Source organism: Suillus paluster, assembly GCF_016628075.1.
Source record: "Suillus paluster strain FC165 chromosome Unknown EDB91scaffold_91, whole genome shotgun sequence".
Taxonomy (NCBI): domain Eukaryota; kingdom Fungi; phylum Basidiomycota; class Agaricomycetes; order Boletales; family Suillaceae; genus Suillus; species Suillus paluster.
In genome coordinates this window covers 81,771-98,928 of record NW_024537651.1, presented here as the reverse complement: position 1 = coordinate 98,928, position 17,158 = coordinate 81,771, and the positions used below count along the sequence as shown (strand labels likewise).

At 46.5% G+C, this 17,158-nt stretch overlaps 3 protein-coding genes across 3 annotated transcripts; all 3 read right to left on the bottom strand.

Annotated features, from left to right (window-relative positions):
* Positions 1–4,848: 4,848 nt before the first annotated feature.
* Positions 4,849–5,476, bottom strand: EDB91DRAFT_1013806 (uncharacterized protein; the record flags this gene model as incomplete). Its single annotated transcript, XM_041312464.1, has 2 exons — positions 4,849–5,128; positions 5,343–5,476. Coding segments are annotated over 2 exons (414 nt in total), but the record flags the coding sequence as incomplete, so codon positions are not given.
* A 6,233-nt stretch (positions 5,477–11,709) lies between these two features.
* EDB91DRAFT_1253742 (uncharacterized protein) lies at positions 11,710–12,604 on the bottom strand (the record flags this gene model as incomplete). Its single annotated transcript, XM_041323701.1, has 6 exons — positions 11,710–11,826; positions 11,872–11,913; positions 11,961–12,057; positions 12,114–12,289; positions 12,346–12,470; positions 12,529–12,604. 6 exons carry the CDS (start codon positions 12,602–12,604, stop codon positions 11,710–11,712), a joined length of 633 nt encoding a protein of 210 aa, XP_041171949.1.
* A 2,013-nt stretch (positions 12,605–14,617) lies between these two features.
* EDB91DRAFT_1086293 (uncharacterized protein) lies at positions 14,618–16,004 on the bottom strand (the record flags this gene model as incomplete). The annotated part of the gene is given in 4 exon segments (XM_041316024.1): positions 14,618–14,969; positions 15,186–15,723; positions 15,745–15,876; positions 15,896–16,004. The coding sequence occupies 4 exon segments, from the start codon at positions 16,002–16,004 to the stop codon at positions 14,618–14,620; spliced, it is 1,131 nt and encodes a 376-aa protein (XP_041171948.1).
* Between the last annotated feature and the right edge of the window lie 1,154 nt (positions 16,005–17,158).

Sequence of the window (17,158 nt, the reverse complement as noted above, 5' to 3'; positions counted from 1 at the left end):
GGAAGGGGACCGGTTGGGCGGTCGAGCGGAAGCATAGGGGTGGATGCAGATGATGATTGGATGGAGCGAAGGATGGATGGAGCGGAGGTGGTCAGAAAGCGGAGCAGATATCAATATCAGAGCGGTCGGATCAGGTATATGACAGGAATGGAAAATTATACTAGTTGGGCTACCAAGATGCAGTATGCTCTTGTGTGCAAAGATCACTGGTGTCACATCAACATGAAATCTGAACCAGGGGATCTCCTTGGTCTTCCTTCATATATACCTTTACCAGTCAATAAAGCTAGACCCATGGATGCTGAAACAGCACTAATGCGTGAATGGTTGCTCAAAGACATGAAGGCCAAGGAACTCATTACTCAACGACTGAGCTTGTCCGTTGCATCACTCATTCCTCATTCTCACACCATATCAGCACATAAAGCTTGGCAGGTCTTACAGGACCATTTCAACTGGACCAACATGAGCGCACAGTATCTTCTCAGACAACAGGTACAAGCGCTGCGCATGAAGGACTCTGCTGACGCCACCAATTATGTTGCACAACATGCGGTTTTCTGTGAACATTTAATCGATGCTGGTGCACCTTGGGGCAAAACTGACGCCATTTACCATATGTTGATGGGGCTCCCTCAAACCCCAATCTGGCAGCAGTTTAAATCTCTTCTCGAGCAACGTATGCATGACAAGTCCATGACTGCCACGTCTGCATCTGTACCTACCTTTATCTTCAAGAGTTGCATATCCCGCATCATGTCTGAAGCTGCACATTATGTCATGACCCAGCATGCGCATTCCTCACATCCAGGCTCAGAGTATGCCAATGCTGCCACCACTCCCACTGTGCATGCACAAGCACAACCCCCAGGGGGTGTTCTGCACCACACCTGGCTGCAGCAAGGGTGATCATGACCATGCTCACTGCTATGGGAAGGGTGGTGGAATGGAAGGTCAGGCTCCATGGATGAAGAATAAGAAGAAGGACAAGGAGTCCACAGTTGCTGCAGCTGCTACCACAGCGCCCATTCCAGCTCCTACTCCTGCTCTTACTCCTACACTTCCCATTGTGGCGGCCATCACCGGGCTCAGCAGTCTTATGGATAATATGTCCTTTGCTTCCATTACAGAGATCCCGGACAATGTGTCCTGCACCGTCGACCTCCCATTCTCCACTATTCTAGACTCTGGCACTACCATTACCCTTGTCAAGGACAGGGTAACAAGCAATTTTTCCACACTTACTCTGATGCAGACCCTGTTCCAGTGCGCACCGCTAATCACAGTATCTTGCAAACCACTGGCCACGGTGCCTGTGTTGCATGGCTCACCATTGGCAGGAAGCGACTTTGCATATGATTATCCAACTGCCTTCATGCACCGGGCGCCTTACTCAATCTCCTATCCATCAGTTGCATGAATGCGAAGGGATGGGATGTCAACTTCAGATCCAATATGACCTGTGAACTCACCTACAAAGGCACTCCCCTTGGTGTGATACCAGCCACTGGGAAGCTCTATGCTGCAGACATGGAGTTCATTCCAGCCTCCGTGCTGTCGTCTCCATTGTTGCCTCATCTTGAAATGTCGGCGTTCACTCACATTCCTCTCTCATTGGACCTTTGGCATGCTCGGATCGGGCATATTGGAAAGGAGGCTGTGTTGTGTCTCAGTCGTGTTTCCAAGGGCATTACCATTGATTCTGCTGTACCTCTCTCTCATTGTGAGTCCTGCATCATGGCCAAACACCCTCATCAACCCTTTCATCCATCTGAGACTGAACGCGTGTCCAGTTTCCTTGATCTAATTCACTCCGACCTCTGCAGTCCCATTCCCACACTCACTCCCCACAACAAGTGCTACTTCTTTGTCTTTCTTGATGACCATACACACATGCTTGATCTCCAACTCCTTGCCTCGAAAGATCAGTCTCTGGACGCCTGGCGTGCACTGCGCGCCTGCTGGGAAAACTTGTCCGGGCGGTGTGTAAAGATTTTTTGTTCCGATAATGGCAGGGCATTTATAAATGACGCCTTTACAGCGGATCTTGAGCAAACCAGTGTCCAGTGTCAACGCTCTGCTCCCCAGGCTCATCAGCAGAATGGGAAAGCAGAGAGGGTGATGTGTACAATTGAAGGTCATATGTATGCAATGCTGGACTTTGCCCATTTGCCAGGTTCCTTGTGGGGTGAGGTGGCTCTCACCGCATGCTATCTATTTAATTGGACAGAATCGTGTGCACTACCTGCGGGGAAGACCCCATATGAGATGCTGCACAGCACTCAACCAAATCTGGGCCACCTACACGTTTTCAGTGCTCGTTGCTTCGCGCGCATCCCAACAGAGCTACAGCAGAAACTTGGACCTCGCTCTCGAGAAGCCATCTTCATGGGATACCCCCCAGGCGTCAAAGCCTGGAGATGTTGCAACATTGTCACTGGAGCTTTCTTCAACTCACGTGATGTCATCTTCAATGAAGGACTGTCCAACCGCCCCTTCCCTGACAGCGACAATGAAGACGATGATGCTATACTCCCGCCGGCACCCCCTCCTACCATCATCGTCCTGCCTCAACCTCCTCACGCTGACATCATTTGTCATTCAGGTCACATCCCAATCTTAACTGAGAAGGGCCAACTCTTTAAAGGTTGCATTGCTGCTGACAAAGCATGTCTTGCTCGACAACGCAAGGTTCACATCGCATGTCTCATGGGCATTCCACCACCTTCCTCAGATGCTCTTGTACCTGTCACACCGATCGTTGATGTTCCCGCTTGCATGCCTGACTGTCCACCTCCTGCAGTTGTCGACCCTGATGCAATCAACCCTGACGATGATGAGATTGGCTTCCCCAAGGTCATCGCTAACCTCATTGTCATGGAAATGGCTTGTCTGTCCATCTGCAGTGACACATGCCGGAACCCTCTGTCCCCTGGTTACGATCTCAAGGTCCCCCCTGCAACTTATGATGAGGCGCTGTGTTGTCCAGACCACGACCACTGGTTAGCCGCAATGCACAAAGAGATGAACCTGATGTCAGAAATGAAGGTATATGAACTTGTACCATTGCCTGACGACCGTTGCACCATCGGGTGCTGTTGGGTACTGGAATTCAAGGAGGATCTTAAGGGTGGACCTGTGTTCAAGGTGCAACTGGTAGCCCAGGGCTTTTCCCAGATTCTGGGAGTTGACTTCGGACGCACCTTTGCCCCGGTGGCCAAGTCCACTTCTATCTGCGTCCTCTCCGCTTATGCTGCAGCCAACAATTGGGAACTAGACTGCTTCAACGTGAAATGTGCCTTCTTATGGGGAAAACTCCAGGAAGACGTCTACATGTGTCAACCCCCAGGCTTCGAGCACACTGGTCCCAATGGTCTCTGCTTAGTTGCCCATCTCCTTTCCTCTCTCTATGGTCTCAAGCAGGCTGCATATGATTGGTATGAACTCCTCTGTGAAATCCTCTCACATCTCGGGTTCTTACGCTGCGACACTGACTATGCTGTTTTCATTTTTGATCATGTCAACAGCGAGGGGGTGAGAATAATTTGCATCATCACATGGCACATCGACGACGGACTCGCGGGGTCTAACAATCGCACCTTCCTCAACCAAACAAAAGCCCAAATCGCTGAATGTTTCAATATCACTGACCTTGGACCTGTCATGAAATATCTCGGCGTTCAATTCATCCGCAATTGTCAGACTTGCGAACTATGGATGCACTAAGAGGACTACATCGGCTATCTGCTGGCGGAGCATGGCATGTCAGATTGCAACCCAGTAGCACTGCCTATGGACCCCACCTTTCCTTTTGGCCATCCAACTGACATTTTCCCCCACGTCAATGACCTTCAGACCAAATATTGCAAACTCATCGGGGAACTCCTCTACCTTGCCATGTATACTCATCCCGATATCGCCCTTACTGTCATGCAACTGGCACAGTACAATGTCTCCACCGAACCCAAACACTATACAGCCACCAAACACGTCCATCATTATCTTGCTGGTACAAGAACCCTTTGCGCACATTACGGGCGTGTAGGAATCAACCCTAGTCTGCATGGGTTCTCTGACTCTGACTAGGCCTCGTGTCCTGAGGACCGCATATCAATCTTGGGATATGTCTGGTTTTTCAATGGTGGTCCCGTCTCCCACTCCACGAAGAAGCAAACCACTCAGGCTCTTTTGTCCACTGAGGCAAAATATATGGTGCTCACCTCGGCTATTCAAGATGGCCTCTGGCTCCAGTCCTTCTTTGGATGTCTCAGCATCCCTCTACCCCTACCGCTACAGCTATTCACAGACAATGCTGGTGCCATTGCTCTATCAAAGGAGGCTGCAAATCACGTTCAAATGAAACACATTGATCTCCATTACCACTTCATCTGTTGTCACATTGAAGATAAGACATTCCTGCTCATCTGGCTGTCAACTCATAAAAATACTGCCAACATATTCACCAAACTCTTACCCCATCCTGCATTCATCCATCATCATTCCAGTCTCGCGCTTGTGTCTCACTGAGACAAATGTTCTGTTTCATCTCTTGTTTTCATTGTCTTGTTGAGGGGGTGTGTTGGATGTTCAACATTGACCTCATATTCCTTTTCTTGATTGCCATCATGGGCTCTATAGTGTAGCTTATAATTTAGTTGTATTGCATTGTTTGTACCTCAGTGGTTCTTTCACCAATGCTGAGGTACAGTTCACGTTCATTCTGCATGCCGTCTCTCACTTACATTGTTTTGTCTCTAGACCTGTCTCTTAGGTACTATTGATGTCATAGCGGTTCTTTCACCAACGCTGAGACCTGTCTCTTAGTTTCTACTTTCTACACTCAATACTCATTCCACCAATCCCACTTAGGTCGCTTGGGGCATAGAACTGAGAGCATGCAAAGTTGAATACTGATATTTTGCCCTCATATCGAGGGCATCCTGTGATAGGAATTTCTGACACATCTTGTGGATCATCTGGACATGTCTGTTGGAAGAGAAAGCAGTGGATCATCTCAGGTAGATGGGGGATATTCAGCTCTTCAGCAAGAGCCAAAACGGTGTGTGCATGCTTCATCTCTACATGCAAAATCAAATCATTCATTGACACACAAAAACGAGGGAATATACTTGCATGTGGTTTGTGCTAATCGTGTATGTGCTTGCAGAATGGTCAGGCCATGATCCACACTGTCAATATCATCTTCAGGAACAGATGTGTCGAGGTTTTCATCTTGAGCATTATCCATTGCATCATTAGCAGGTGCATGGTGACTTGGTCCGTCTTGTTGTACTTATGGGATTAAAAATTAGCTTTCAAGTGGCTGAAAATAGGTTTAGAACTTACAAAGGGCTTCAAGGGCTGCTGAAAGGCAAGTTCCATTTAACATCCCATGGCTAGTGAAGTCGACTCGTGTGGCAGCGAGTTTATCGAGCCATTGATTTGTGACAAGCATTTGACCGAGTGCTTGATATTTTGTTATGACCAACGTTCACCAATAATGATGAAGGCAAGCACACAACCACTAGGACTCGGTCAGAGGGGATAGTGAACAAGATGGTATTGAGCGTGAACATCTAAGTCACTACAAGCATAGGAAACGAAGAGGTTAAGTCTAAGGAGTACTTACGCTAACTAACCTACTTTTATACATAACATTGAATAGGAGTCTGAAAGAAATCAGCCAATGAGAAAAGAGTTGTACGATACTGCGGATGACTAAGTATGACTCATGATATATAAGCGAATGAGTAAGACGGCAACTAAACAGAAACCCAAGTTCCGACCGGTTCTTCTTTGGGAAGCGAGATTGTTCTAGCCTGTGGAGTAGGGGAGCCAATCGGAGAAACCACAGGTGATATGTGAAGAGGTGAAGGTGTGACAGGGTGAGGAGTCACGTGACCAGTTCGGGTACTGGAAGTAGCCGAAGGAAAACTGAGAAATGAAAATTGGTTCGTATTAGGAATTCATGACATTACCCCCTTTCTAGGATGAGCGTCCTCGCGAATGTAAGATGGTCATATATTTTTCTGTCTCCATTTGAGGAAGTCAGGGGTCGTCAGAATTGAGGTGGAGATTCGCGCCAATTTAACCGCATTTGGGTTCTCTGCATAAAAGTCGGCTACAATGAGCGGCGCATTCTTCACATCTTCCTCTGACTGCCATGTTGCTTCTTCTACTGCATATCCTTTCCATTTTACTAAATACTGCAACTTGCGCCTGTATAGGTGGCTTTGCAATATTTGCTCTGCTTCATATTCTGGGACTTGGTCAACAATCTCCGGCGGTGGATGTGTTTGCGGTGGGTGATCGACAAGTTGAGAGGTTTGATGTGGGGTGAGTAGCGATACATGGAAGATTGGGTGAATGTGATATTTAACGGGGAGTTTCAACTTGTAGTTTAGCTCGCCAGTCTTCTCTTCGATTTTGAATGGTCCCAGACGGCGGTCGGACAACTTCTGGCTCAGACAACGTTGTTTGATATTTGTCGCATCTAACCATACCTTGTCGCCTGGTTTGAATTCTGGTGCGTCTTTTACTTTATGATCATAAAAGTGCTTCATTTGATCGTTCACTATTTCTAGCATCGCCTTTGTCTCTTCTTGTGCCTCCTTCATCTCGGCTACTCTTTGATCGGCTTGGGGAATCGTGTTGGAAGAGTTAGGGGAAATCGTGAATTTGGGATTATAGCCATAGACACATTTGAATGGAGAATGTCCAGTGACGGTTATGGAATTATTATGCGTGAATTCTGCAATTGGAAGCCAAGAAACCCAATCAGATTGGTGGTAGGATGTGAAGAGTCATAGGTACTGCTCGACTTCTTGATTGATTCGTTCTGTTTGTCCGTCAGTCTGTGGGTGATATGCTGTTGACATGGACCACTTGGTTCCTAGTCTTTTCAAGACTTCCTGCATGAACTTGGACACAAATTGTGTTCCTCTGTCCGAAATCACCTTCTTTGGCGTCCTGTGCAGCTTCCATACGTGATTGAAAAATAAGTCCGCAATTCCCTTGGAATTAACATCCTTTGTAGTTGGAGCAAGATGTGCTTGCTTGGTGAAACGATCAACGACTACCAAAATACTGTCTTTGCCCTGGGAGATGGGTAGATCAGTGATAAGGTCACAGCTAATGGTTTGCCATGGCCCTTCTGGAATCTCGTTTAGCTTCAAAGGTCCATGGGGTTTTGACGGTAGCACCTTCGTTTGCTTGCATCAATCACATCCATCTACGTAGTCATTGACCCACTTCTGCATCTGAGGCCACCAATAGTTCCGTGAGACAAGTTCAAGAGTCTTGGCACATCCCATGTGTCCTGCTGCAGGTGAGTCATGGAAGATCTCTAGAACTGAGCGATGTATTTCCTTGTTATTGGGCACGTAGACCAATCCTCTGAACAGAATGAGTCCATCCTCCGTATTCCACTCTTTCAATCCTCTTCTCAATTGCACAGGGGCCTTCTTCAGGGTTTCGATAGCATTTCGGACTTCCAGATCCAAATCAGTGCAGTTTCTGATATGCTTCAACAGTGAATGTTCTCCTTCTATCAGAATCTGACCTCTTTTTGTGGCTTTAATATGGAAAAACTCAGGTTTTAAAAGCACGTGATTGGAATTGTCGTTTTCTACCCCCCCTCTGTGGTCTGGCCTCCTGGACAGAGCGTCGGCAGTGTTGTTAACCTTTCCCGGTTTATGTTGCAGAGTGAAGTTGTACTCTGCAAGGAACAAGGACCATCTCGCCTGTCTACAAGTTAACTTCTGACTGGTCATGAAGTACTCGAGGTTTTTATGGTCCGTCCAGATCTCTACCAGATGAGGTGTGCCCTGCACATAATGCCTCCACTCCTCCAATGCATGGATGATAGCTAAAAGTTCTTTGTCGTGAATGTCATAATTACGCTCTGCATCCTGCATTGATTTGCTGAAAAAGGCTACTGGGTGCCATAGTCCGTCTTCTTCCAACTGAGAAAGTACACCACCAGTAGCATAGTCAGATGCGTTGCTCTCTATCTTCTGTTTTTTATTTGCATCTGGCATGACTAGCACTGGTGCGGAAGTGAAATTGTCCTTCAGAGTTTTGAAAGCCTTTTCTTGTTTGTCCGTCCATTCCCATGGCACATCCTTCCTGATGAGCTCATTCATGGGTCTGGCAATGTTCGAGAAACCGAGAATGAAACGATGATAAAAGTTTGCAAATCCCATGAATCGTTGAATGTCCTTGACACAGGTAGGAGTGGGCCATTCCTGAACTCCTTTAACCTTGACCGGATCCATAGAGACGTGCCCATCCTTGATGATCAAACCGAGAAACTCTACTTCTTTCTTCTCAAAGGAACACTTCTCCGGTTTGAGATAAAGGTCATTGTCCTGCAACCTTTGTAGTACCTTGTGCACCACCTTCCGATGTTTCTCTACATCACTGTTGGTGAAGACCAAGATGTTGTCAATGTAGACTACAACAACCTTGCCTTCCTTCAGATCTTGGAAGATTTGGTCCATCATAGTTTGGAAGGTAGCTGGGGAGTTTGTCATGCTGAAGTACATTACGACTGGTTCATGGTGTCTAAAAGGAGTCTTGAAGGCGGCCTTCCACTGGTCTCCTTCCTTCATTCTAATATTATTATAGCCCCATCGAACGTCCATTTTCGAAAAAAGCTTTGCACCGGAGAGATGATCAATAAGATCCTGAGAATGAGGGAGAGGGTATGCATTTCGGATGGTTTTCTCATTCAACCTCCGATAGTCCATGACGGGTCTGAGCTTTCCGTCCTTCTTAGCAACAAAGAAGAAAGGAGCTGCTACTGGAGATTCACTATCTCTCAGTCGTCCCAAATCATACTCTTGCTTCAGCCACTTTTCACATGCGTCACTTTCGGCGGGGGACAGGGGATATGCCTTCACATTAGGAGGAAGATCGTTAGGGTCCTTGAGGTCCACCTTGTGATCCCATTTCTTGGACTCGGGGAATTGAGTAGACTCTTCTTCGGAGAAAACCTTAAGATAGTCATGGAGCCAGTCTGGCACCATTTCTTCTACAGGCTTTTTTTCCTCCTTCTTTTCCTCCTGCTGCGCTAACTCTGACGCGACAGAGCTTTTGTATCTGATCCACACATTTCATGATGAATCTTCATCCTCGACCACCTCCATCTGCACATTCTTGGTAGCTCCGTGTCCAACAGTAGTAGCAAGGTCTGATTGTTCTTCTTCCTCAAGCTTGACAGGTATAGTACCCACATGTCCGTACATTTTAGAGCTGAGGCTGTTTGACTGAACCTGATGATGGATAGAGGTTTCCTCAATATCCTCATCTTCGTCATCTTCTGCTGGTATCAAATCGGGCAACACCGAAAGGATCGAAGAGTTCGTGGCTCTTCGCTTCTTTGCCTTGGTCTTTTTGTCCTTCTTGACCTTGACTTCTTGACATTTAACCGGGCAACGGTCTAATGCCACCTTTCCTGCATTCCAATCGATACTGGGGTTGTGGTATCGTAGCCAATCTATTCCAATGATGACATCATCGGTTCCTAGATCTGTGATCAGAAAGGCCACTTCTTCCTCATGATCCCCTATTGTAAGCTTTAAATCTGCGTAACTTGTAATTGGTCTGGTGGAATTGTCTGTTTCATCAATATTACGGATCGACATTGCTCACAACAACTGCTTGGTCTGGACTTGATTCTTTTTGACAAATTTTTCACTAATGAAAAGGTTTGTCGCTCCGCAGTCTACTAGAGCATTGATGGCTGCTTTCTTGTGTTTCCCTTCCAACGTAATTGGCAAGTAGAAATGGTCTCGTTTATTCCCAGAACAAACTTCTGATACTTCTGCAAACATAATTGCCGAGTCACTGAGAATGGAAAAATGATTTCTCTGATCTAAGTCCACAGTCAACTTCGATCTCCCTAAAAACCCTTTTGCTCCTCTTTCTTTGCTGGGTTGTACATACTGGAGAGGCAGATCCTCTCGTTGACGATGCAGTTAATATCTTCCAGTGTGAGTGGTTTCACAGCTGGAACTTCTTCTACTTTGCCGGCGCGGACAGCTGGTCCTTTGCCTTTGTCAAGGGGCTTTCCCGTGCAATTACGAGCCATATGCCCTTCTTCTCCGCAGCGGTAGCATTTGAATGGCTGTCCTTGAGGGCGGGGTCTGCCTCCTGCTCTGGTTGCATCAACGTCCATCACATTTCCTCCCTGTGACGTGGTCTTGGGTGCTCCAGCTGGTGCGGGTGGAACAGCGGAGCCTTGCCAAGGTCGTCGTGGTGCAAAGTTCATCTTCCTCTCATCGTCAAGCTCCTCGAGGTTCTGCCCGACTAGGAGTGCCTCTCTGATCAATCCCTCCAGGGTGTCTTTCCTGTTGGGGTGGATGTTGGCCAAATAGTCTTTGACTCGTTGGTCTAATCCATGGCGGAGTTTGCGCATTAACTCATAGTCAGAGAATTGACAGAAGGTGAGCTTCTGGTGGAAGATGGAGATATACTCCCTGACTGTACGATTGCCTTGTCGGAGAGCTTCCAACTCTCTTGCTGCCTTCTCCTCCTTGTTGAAAATGGTCCACATGACCTTCATATCTTTGACAATGCTGTCGTAGGATCCGGTATGTCCACTGAGAGCCATGGGAGTAACACTTTCCGCCCATTTTGCTGCAGCTCACCGACAAAAGGAAATGAGACAGGTACATTTCTGTTGTTCTGTCGCTCCAGGGTAACCGGTGAAATAGATGGCGAGCTGGGTGAGGAAGGTGTCGACATCAATGGAGTTTTTCTCGCCCGTGAAATCCATTGGTTTCGCCATTTTGAGATCAGAGCCTGAAGTCCCAGATGTAGAGCCTGGGATCTTCATTGTAGGCGAGGTTTCCAAAAGCGTGATTTTGTCTTCTGTATCCCTCAGCCTGATCTTCAGGTAGTCAATCTTGTCGTCCGCATGCACCAGGCCTGCTTGCAGCTCGTCAATCTCCTTTTGTAGACTGCTTATCAAGTGTCTGGTGTACTCTCTTTCTGTTACAACGACGGCATTGATTGCGTGTGAAATGTCCTGATGGGTGATGGTACTCGACCCGGGCACGGAGATGCCGAAGGGTGCAGAAGGGCCTGCGGTTTGGGTGGTGGATGATCCTGCAGATGCTAATGGGCCTAATGGGTTTATCCATCCTTGCGGGGCTGGAGAGTGGATTGCACCCCTGGGTGGAGTTGCTACTCTTGGTACAGCTGGGGGAGCATCTGTCACTTCTGTATCCTCGGAAACGACGATCCCAGGCTCTTCTGGATTCTCGGACATGGAAGAAGGAGCAATTGGAATCCAGACAGGAAATGTTGTTGTGGAGTGTGAAAGCCCTAGCCTCAACTAGGCGGGATCTGTATGGCGGGGCAATGATGACAGAGGTGCGAATGCAGTGCGTGTAGCGGTTCGTCAACCTAGATGAACTTTGGGTCTACTTTTAGCACCCTAGGTTCCTATCGTAAGGTATTTAGACAGTGAGAGGACTGTCACGAGTGCCGTTCTGTTACGTAGAAAGCAGATAGGTAGTGTACAGTTGGCAGGGTTTTGGGCCTAACTGCAGACGTACAGAAACAGGACCTAAGTGTCACTGATCCTTGCCTCCATGGACCTTTAACAGCCTTAATGTGTTTGCTCTCTGTAATAGACAAGCAGAGTCCATCTGGAGTGCCGAAGAGTCAGATGAGCTGCAGGTAATGAGAGACAGAGTGTTGTCACGGTAGAGAGAATGTAGATATAGTATCACTTTCCAGGAAAATCTTGCAATAATGATGGAAACGGGATACAGCATCTTGCAGTTTCTCCAGCATGTGCTTGGTCATAGAATTCTTCTGTACAATGTAACAAAATTTGAGAAATGCATGGAACATGCGTACAATTTCCACTGGGATGTGTCCCTCAATGGCTGCAATATAAACCTGATAGATTTTAGCTTTGTTAAGGTGAAAAGTAAAGGGACATGTACCTTCATAAGCACTTTTGAATCATCTCTGGTCCATTGCTTGAAGCCACGCCCTTGTGGGAAACATCTCAGGCCTGCAAAAGGGGCAACAATAGCAATTCTATTGAAGGTAGAGCCAGAATTAGACATTAGAAATGAGATATGAAATCAACATACCTATGATCAATGTCATCCAAGATGCGTCGCACATCACGTGCTCCATGCATTTGTATGAGATACTTATGGACCCAGTCCACAAGATGGTCCTTGAACGTGCCTTTAATGAGCTGATGTAGGATGTTGGGTGTGATCAGCTGGCAAATATCAGCACAAGGAAAATCATTAGTGAACGGCTGTGGATATAAATTGTAGTGAGAACAAGAAAGAAGATAAAAATGAGAAGATGTACGATAAGATCTGCTACAACTCCAAACTCATCCCACAGTTCCAAATATGTCCCCATGTCAACGAGTTCTTCTGTATACTCTCGACATCGAGGAAGTGCGCCGGCTGCATCAAGATCATGATTTGGTGCTATACATCTTGAATATACCGTAAGTCAAAGATATAGAAGCAAAAAAGAGCCAATTACCATGGACACCAGCATTGCACAATACACGCCAGCAGAACTTGTTCTTCATAGTTGGCAATGTAAGGTCCAAGGCCATAGATGACACACTGGAAATGCCCATCACTGAATTTTGCAACCTCAGGTTTCATCATTCTGGGCCTAAGTCTTTCAAGAATCTTAGAAAGCGAAGAATGAAACAACTGGCAGCGGAATTTTCGGAAGCGTGGGTCACTTGCATGCTCCTTTGTAGCTACTGTAGTTATTTGAGCTGAGCAAATGCAAATGGGAGGAGCTGATAAGAATATAATATCTCAGTCTTGAGTAAAGGACTCGATGTAACTAGTATAGTACCTGATAAGAATATAATCTATGGGTATGTTAGCTCGATTTACGTAGATGGGAAAACTAGGTACTCACATCTCAGTCTCGAGTAAAGGACTGAGATGTTCTAACAGTGTAGGTACAACAAGTGCAGCAGTGAGAAATTGATCTACTACAAAGTTGGGTCTTTGCTGCCTGCTGCCTCGCTTGAGAACAAGTATGTTCAACCCTAAAGGGGATTGCTACTGGTGAGTGCTAATCTCTGTCTAAGCGACCCTAATCAACCCTACTGCAGGTAGGATGAGGATCTGCAAAAATGCAGAACAAGCAGAACTCAAGCAGAACAAAGTGCACAACAGACGGAACAAGCGTGCAAAAAGTGGAACAAAGCAGAACTCAAACGGATAAAACACGGAACACACAGATTTGTTGGAACTTGCAGATCAAGTCGAAGGAAGTATATCACAAGGTTATATTGATACTGGGCATAAGTCAAAGTGGTCCTCTAGTAAGGTGAAGGAAAAGTTGGAGAAAAGTTGGAAGGTAAAAGATGGGATTCAATAAAAAACACCCAAGCCCTAAGTACCACTACTTATAGGGAACATCATTTTCAAGGAACACTGAGGTACAGGTAGTAAACTTCTCAGGAAGCGGAAGTGAAGGCAGGCAGTGCATATGGGAGCAATACCGCGCAATAGGGGTCCATGCCATAAGGGCATGTGTCAGTGTGATCTGGATAACGTTAGAAGCAACAGGAAGAGAGATACAGCATACCAATGGACCTGGAAGGATGGGGACAGGACATGTGAAGGTTGTTTGATGATACACAGGAATATTGGATAGTGCGGGTGTGTTCCAAAGGATGCACGGGAATGCAGAACCCATCGGACGATGCGTGGGGAACGTGGAACACGCGGAATATGTGGAACTGATGTGAGACAATGCGGAATTGATTGGGTTTTATGCCTACAGTGGGGGCATTCCCCACAATGAAAACTCGTAGGTTTATAGTAAGTAGCATAATGATAAACAAATATACTGTAGCTTAGGAATAGACAGTTCAATATTAGTATTCTTGGCCGATGTCAATGCGTTGTTCTTTGCATTCTCAGGTTGCACTCATACTGTCTCACTTCACTATCTCTTGCTCATTTGTTCCTGAATCCAACAGCTACTAGGTCATCAGCATGTTGCATAATACAAGAAGCTATTCATCTGAAAAAACCTATTGCTATATATCTAATACTTCTCATTACAAAGCACACATAGCACAAGCTAGCACTAGAAAGCCATTTATAGCCTTCATAGTTCTCATAGCATGTGATTCAGGATACATATTCCCCAGAGTATGAATGTTGTGTTTGATAGCTGATATATACCTATGGCTTCTTATTACACAAGCCTCTATAGGTCTCATAGCATATGATTAAGGATACTTATTCCCCAGAGTATAAATGTCGTGTGTCATAGCTGATCTATCCCATGCATAGTATATCACTTAGGATATATGATTGATATATATGACTTCTTATTGCAGTCGTTGTATACTAATATTAGAGATCTCCAGCACTACTAACCTGCTCTAAAGCATGAATACCCACTAGCTTATTTATTTAAGCATATATCCTATAGGACCACTACTGAGTACAGGGTTCAGAGTGATCAAACTATCCAAGTCCTCGCAGCCAAAAAATCTTTGTGACAAAAAAGGAACAACAGAGAGCTTAGGAAGACAAGAAACACAAAATTGCAATACATTGAAGGTGGAAATACACAAGTTTCACTACACTTAGCCTCCGACCCTGGCCTGACTCATGTGTGGCAGTTGCCCCAGTGGGTTGGCATATACTGATAAATCCCAACATGGTTCCTTGTCCGTGCAATAACCCAAGTCCTGGAGCAAGCTGTGGGCAAATATTTCTGTACCGGCGGAGTCTCCCAACCTTACTGCTGCAGTAGGCCAGAAGGAGCGTTTCCAATTCCTGCAAGTCTTGAGAGCAGCAAGATTGCCTGATGACAAGTTCAACAGGTGGGTTTGGAACCATTTTTCATCTGCATCCGTCCAGAACTCCATCCATCGACTAGATGATTCCCAAACGTCTTGTGGGGGCCAGCAAGATTCTATGCCCATCAAGCTGTGCCTGATAAGTGTCCCCAAGTCTGCTGGGGTGACCAAGTCATCCCAGTATCCTTCTGCTATGTTGCCTCACCCCAAAACAGTAATGTCTGAGGAGGGGCCATCAAGAGCTTGTTGAACTAGCTCTGGTGGTCCAAATTGCAGTGCTAGTCGCCATGCAATGCCACCCATGGTTCAAAAATGCCACACATAAGGCCGCCATAGGATTTCCCGTACCTACAGCAGGTATTGATGCCAGTAGTCTGTGCCCTTCAAATTCATCCCTGAGTATTGTATACGGGTGTCGAGGTAGGGTGGGGGTGTGATGTGGGGGTAGACCCCGGCGGTGTGAGCTAACGATGACCGGACCGCCGGCATTGGGGTCATGATGCAGTAAGAAGCGCCCAGGCTGAGGAGGGTAATGATAGAGTCTGCAGGTGATGCATTCAAATTGCAGAACAAATCATAAGCTACTCTGATAGCTGTATGGAAAGTCGTGATCAGCCTTCCTAGCTGCTGGGGGGCTCCTGAAGGGAAGGTGATACCTGCTAGGTGAGGCAGTAGACTGGTGAATCTGGCCACATTTGCTCCAAATGCTGTGTTGATGCATTGCAGGCCCTCATCAGATGGTATGGGTACAGGTAGGTTTGGCACTCGAGGTCTAATGTTTGGGATGGCGGAAAGGGTGGTGGGTCTAGCGCTCGGCCTTGACAGGAAGGACATCGCCCTTTTGAGTGAGGGTGCGCTTGATGAAGGACTACTATCTGTCTCAAGGCGTGCTGCGAAAGATTGTGACGAACCTGCTACAGGCCTGTTGTAGTGCCAGTGATCTTCTTGATGGACTGTCGGTCCATGTTCATCATCCCGCCTGAGTCCCCAATAGCTAGTTTGCTGGTAAGTGGTCCTGTTCTGAGTCTGTGCGCTGTGAACCACTTCATGTCTGCTGTTGACCATTAAGACTTCTCAGGGAGGAAGCACTAGCCTGGTCCGTAGCAGAGGCGAGAATGCACAGTGCAGCGCTGACGATGGCAAGCGGACAATTGGTGGGGAGCTGATGCATGGGGATACTGATACAGGCAGGTAATGCAGCGCAAATGGTACCTCAGGCGATCCGAGGATTAAAAGACCAGTGTCATCTTCCTCTATGGAGACAGGTGGTGCACATTGTGACCATGTATACCCACCATCACTGAGACCTAACCTAGGAACATGTGGGGACAGTGCCCGTACTGTCACAATGCTGAGCGTCACTGCTTGCAGGGATCTCCTCCAGGTAAAAGACTCAATTTTTGTGTTTATATCTTGCAACTTAGATTTGTCCTATACTAGTGCTCTATGCCTGTCTTTGAACAACTCATTCCAGATCATAATTTGACTATTTTAGACCTCCTCTTCAAACTCTCAACTTGGCATGCATTTGGAAAGCTGCAGATGCATACCAAGACAACACTGCATCACTTTGACAACTGCACAACTTGTCTCAGCAAAGCCTTGTGCAAGTTCAGTAGGGCTACATGCAGCAAATTTGACACACATGATCTTCCGTGAGAGACTGCTGCTCATACACGTTGTCATGGTGCTAAAGCAGCAAAGGGGAAGGGGAAGGCTGATGTCACACCACAAGCAGCCTCAAAACACCAAAAATTCAACATGTTGACCTATAAGCTTCACGCACTTGGTGATTATGTGAGATCAATTTGGCTATATGGAACAACTTACAACTACTCAACTCAAGTCGTACGGAGGCTATTCTTATTGCTTCCAAAGATATCTTGCTGATTATTCAATAGGGTGAATTAGAGCATCATCATGTTAAATGGTTTTATGCATGTACAAACAAAAATCAATTTGCACGAGGCATTGCCAAGCATCAACAATGGGAATGGATACTTTGCAGGTTGAGAGATAAACACAAGCAGATACAAGTGGCTCAGAATGACCCACCAGTAGTAGTTCCATCAAACACCACTGAGCAGTGTCCCTCTCTCCACTTCGTCGATCAAGAACTGTTACAGTAACATGAGCGTTACACGTCATTTCATTCTTTGGACTCGTCTAGACCTGGACCACGGTTACAACTATTCTACTTTCATCTTTTCTTTTGATCCTGTTGTTCTGAAATGCAAGAATCTCTTGCTTCTTCCCCTAGATCATAGAAGCCATGGCTTCTACCGCACCCTTTGCCCTTACCGCTCAACCGGTACTTCTTACCCC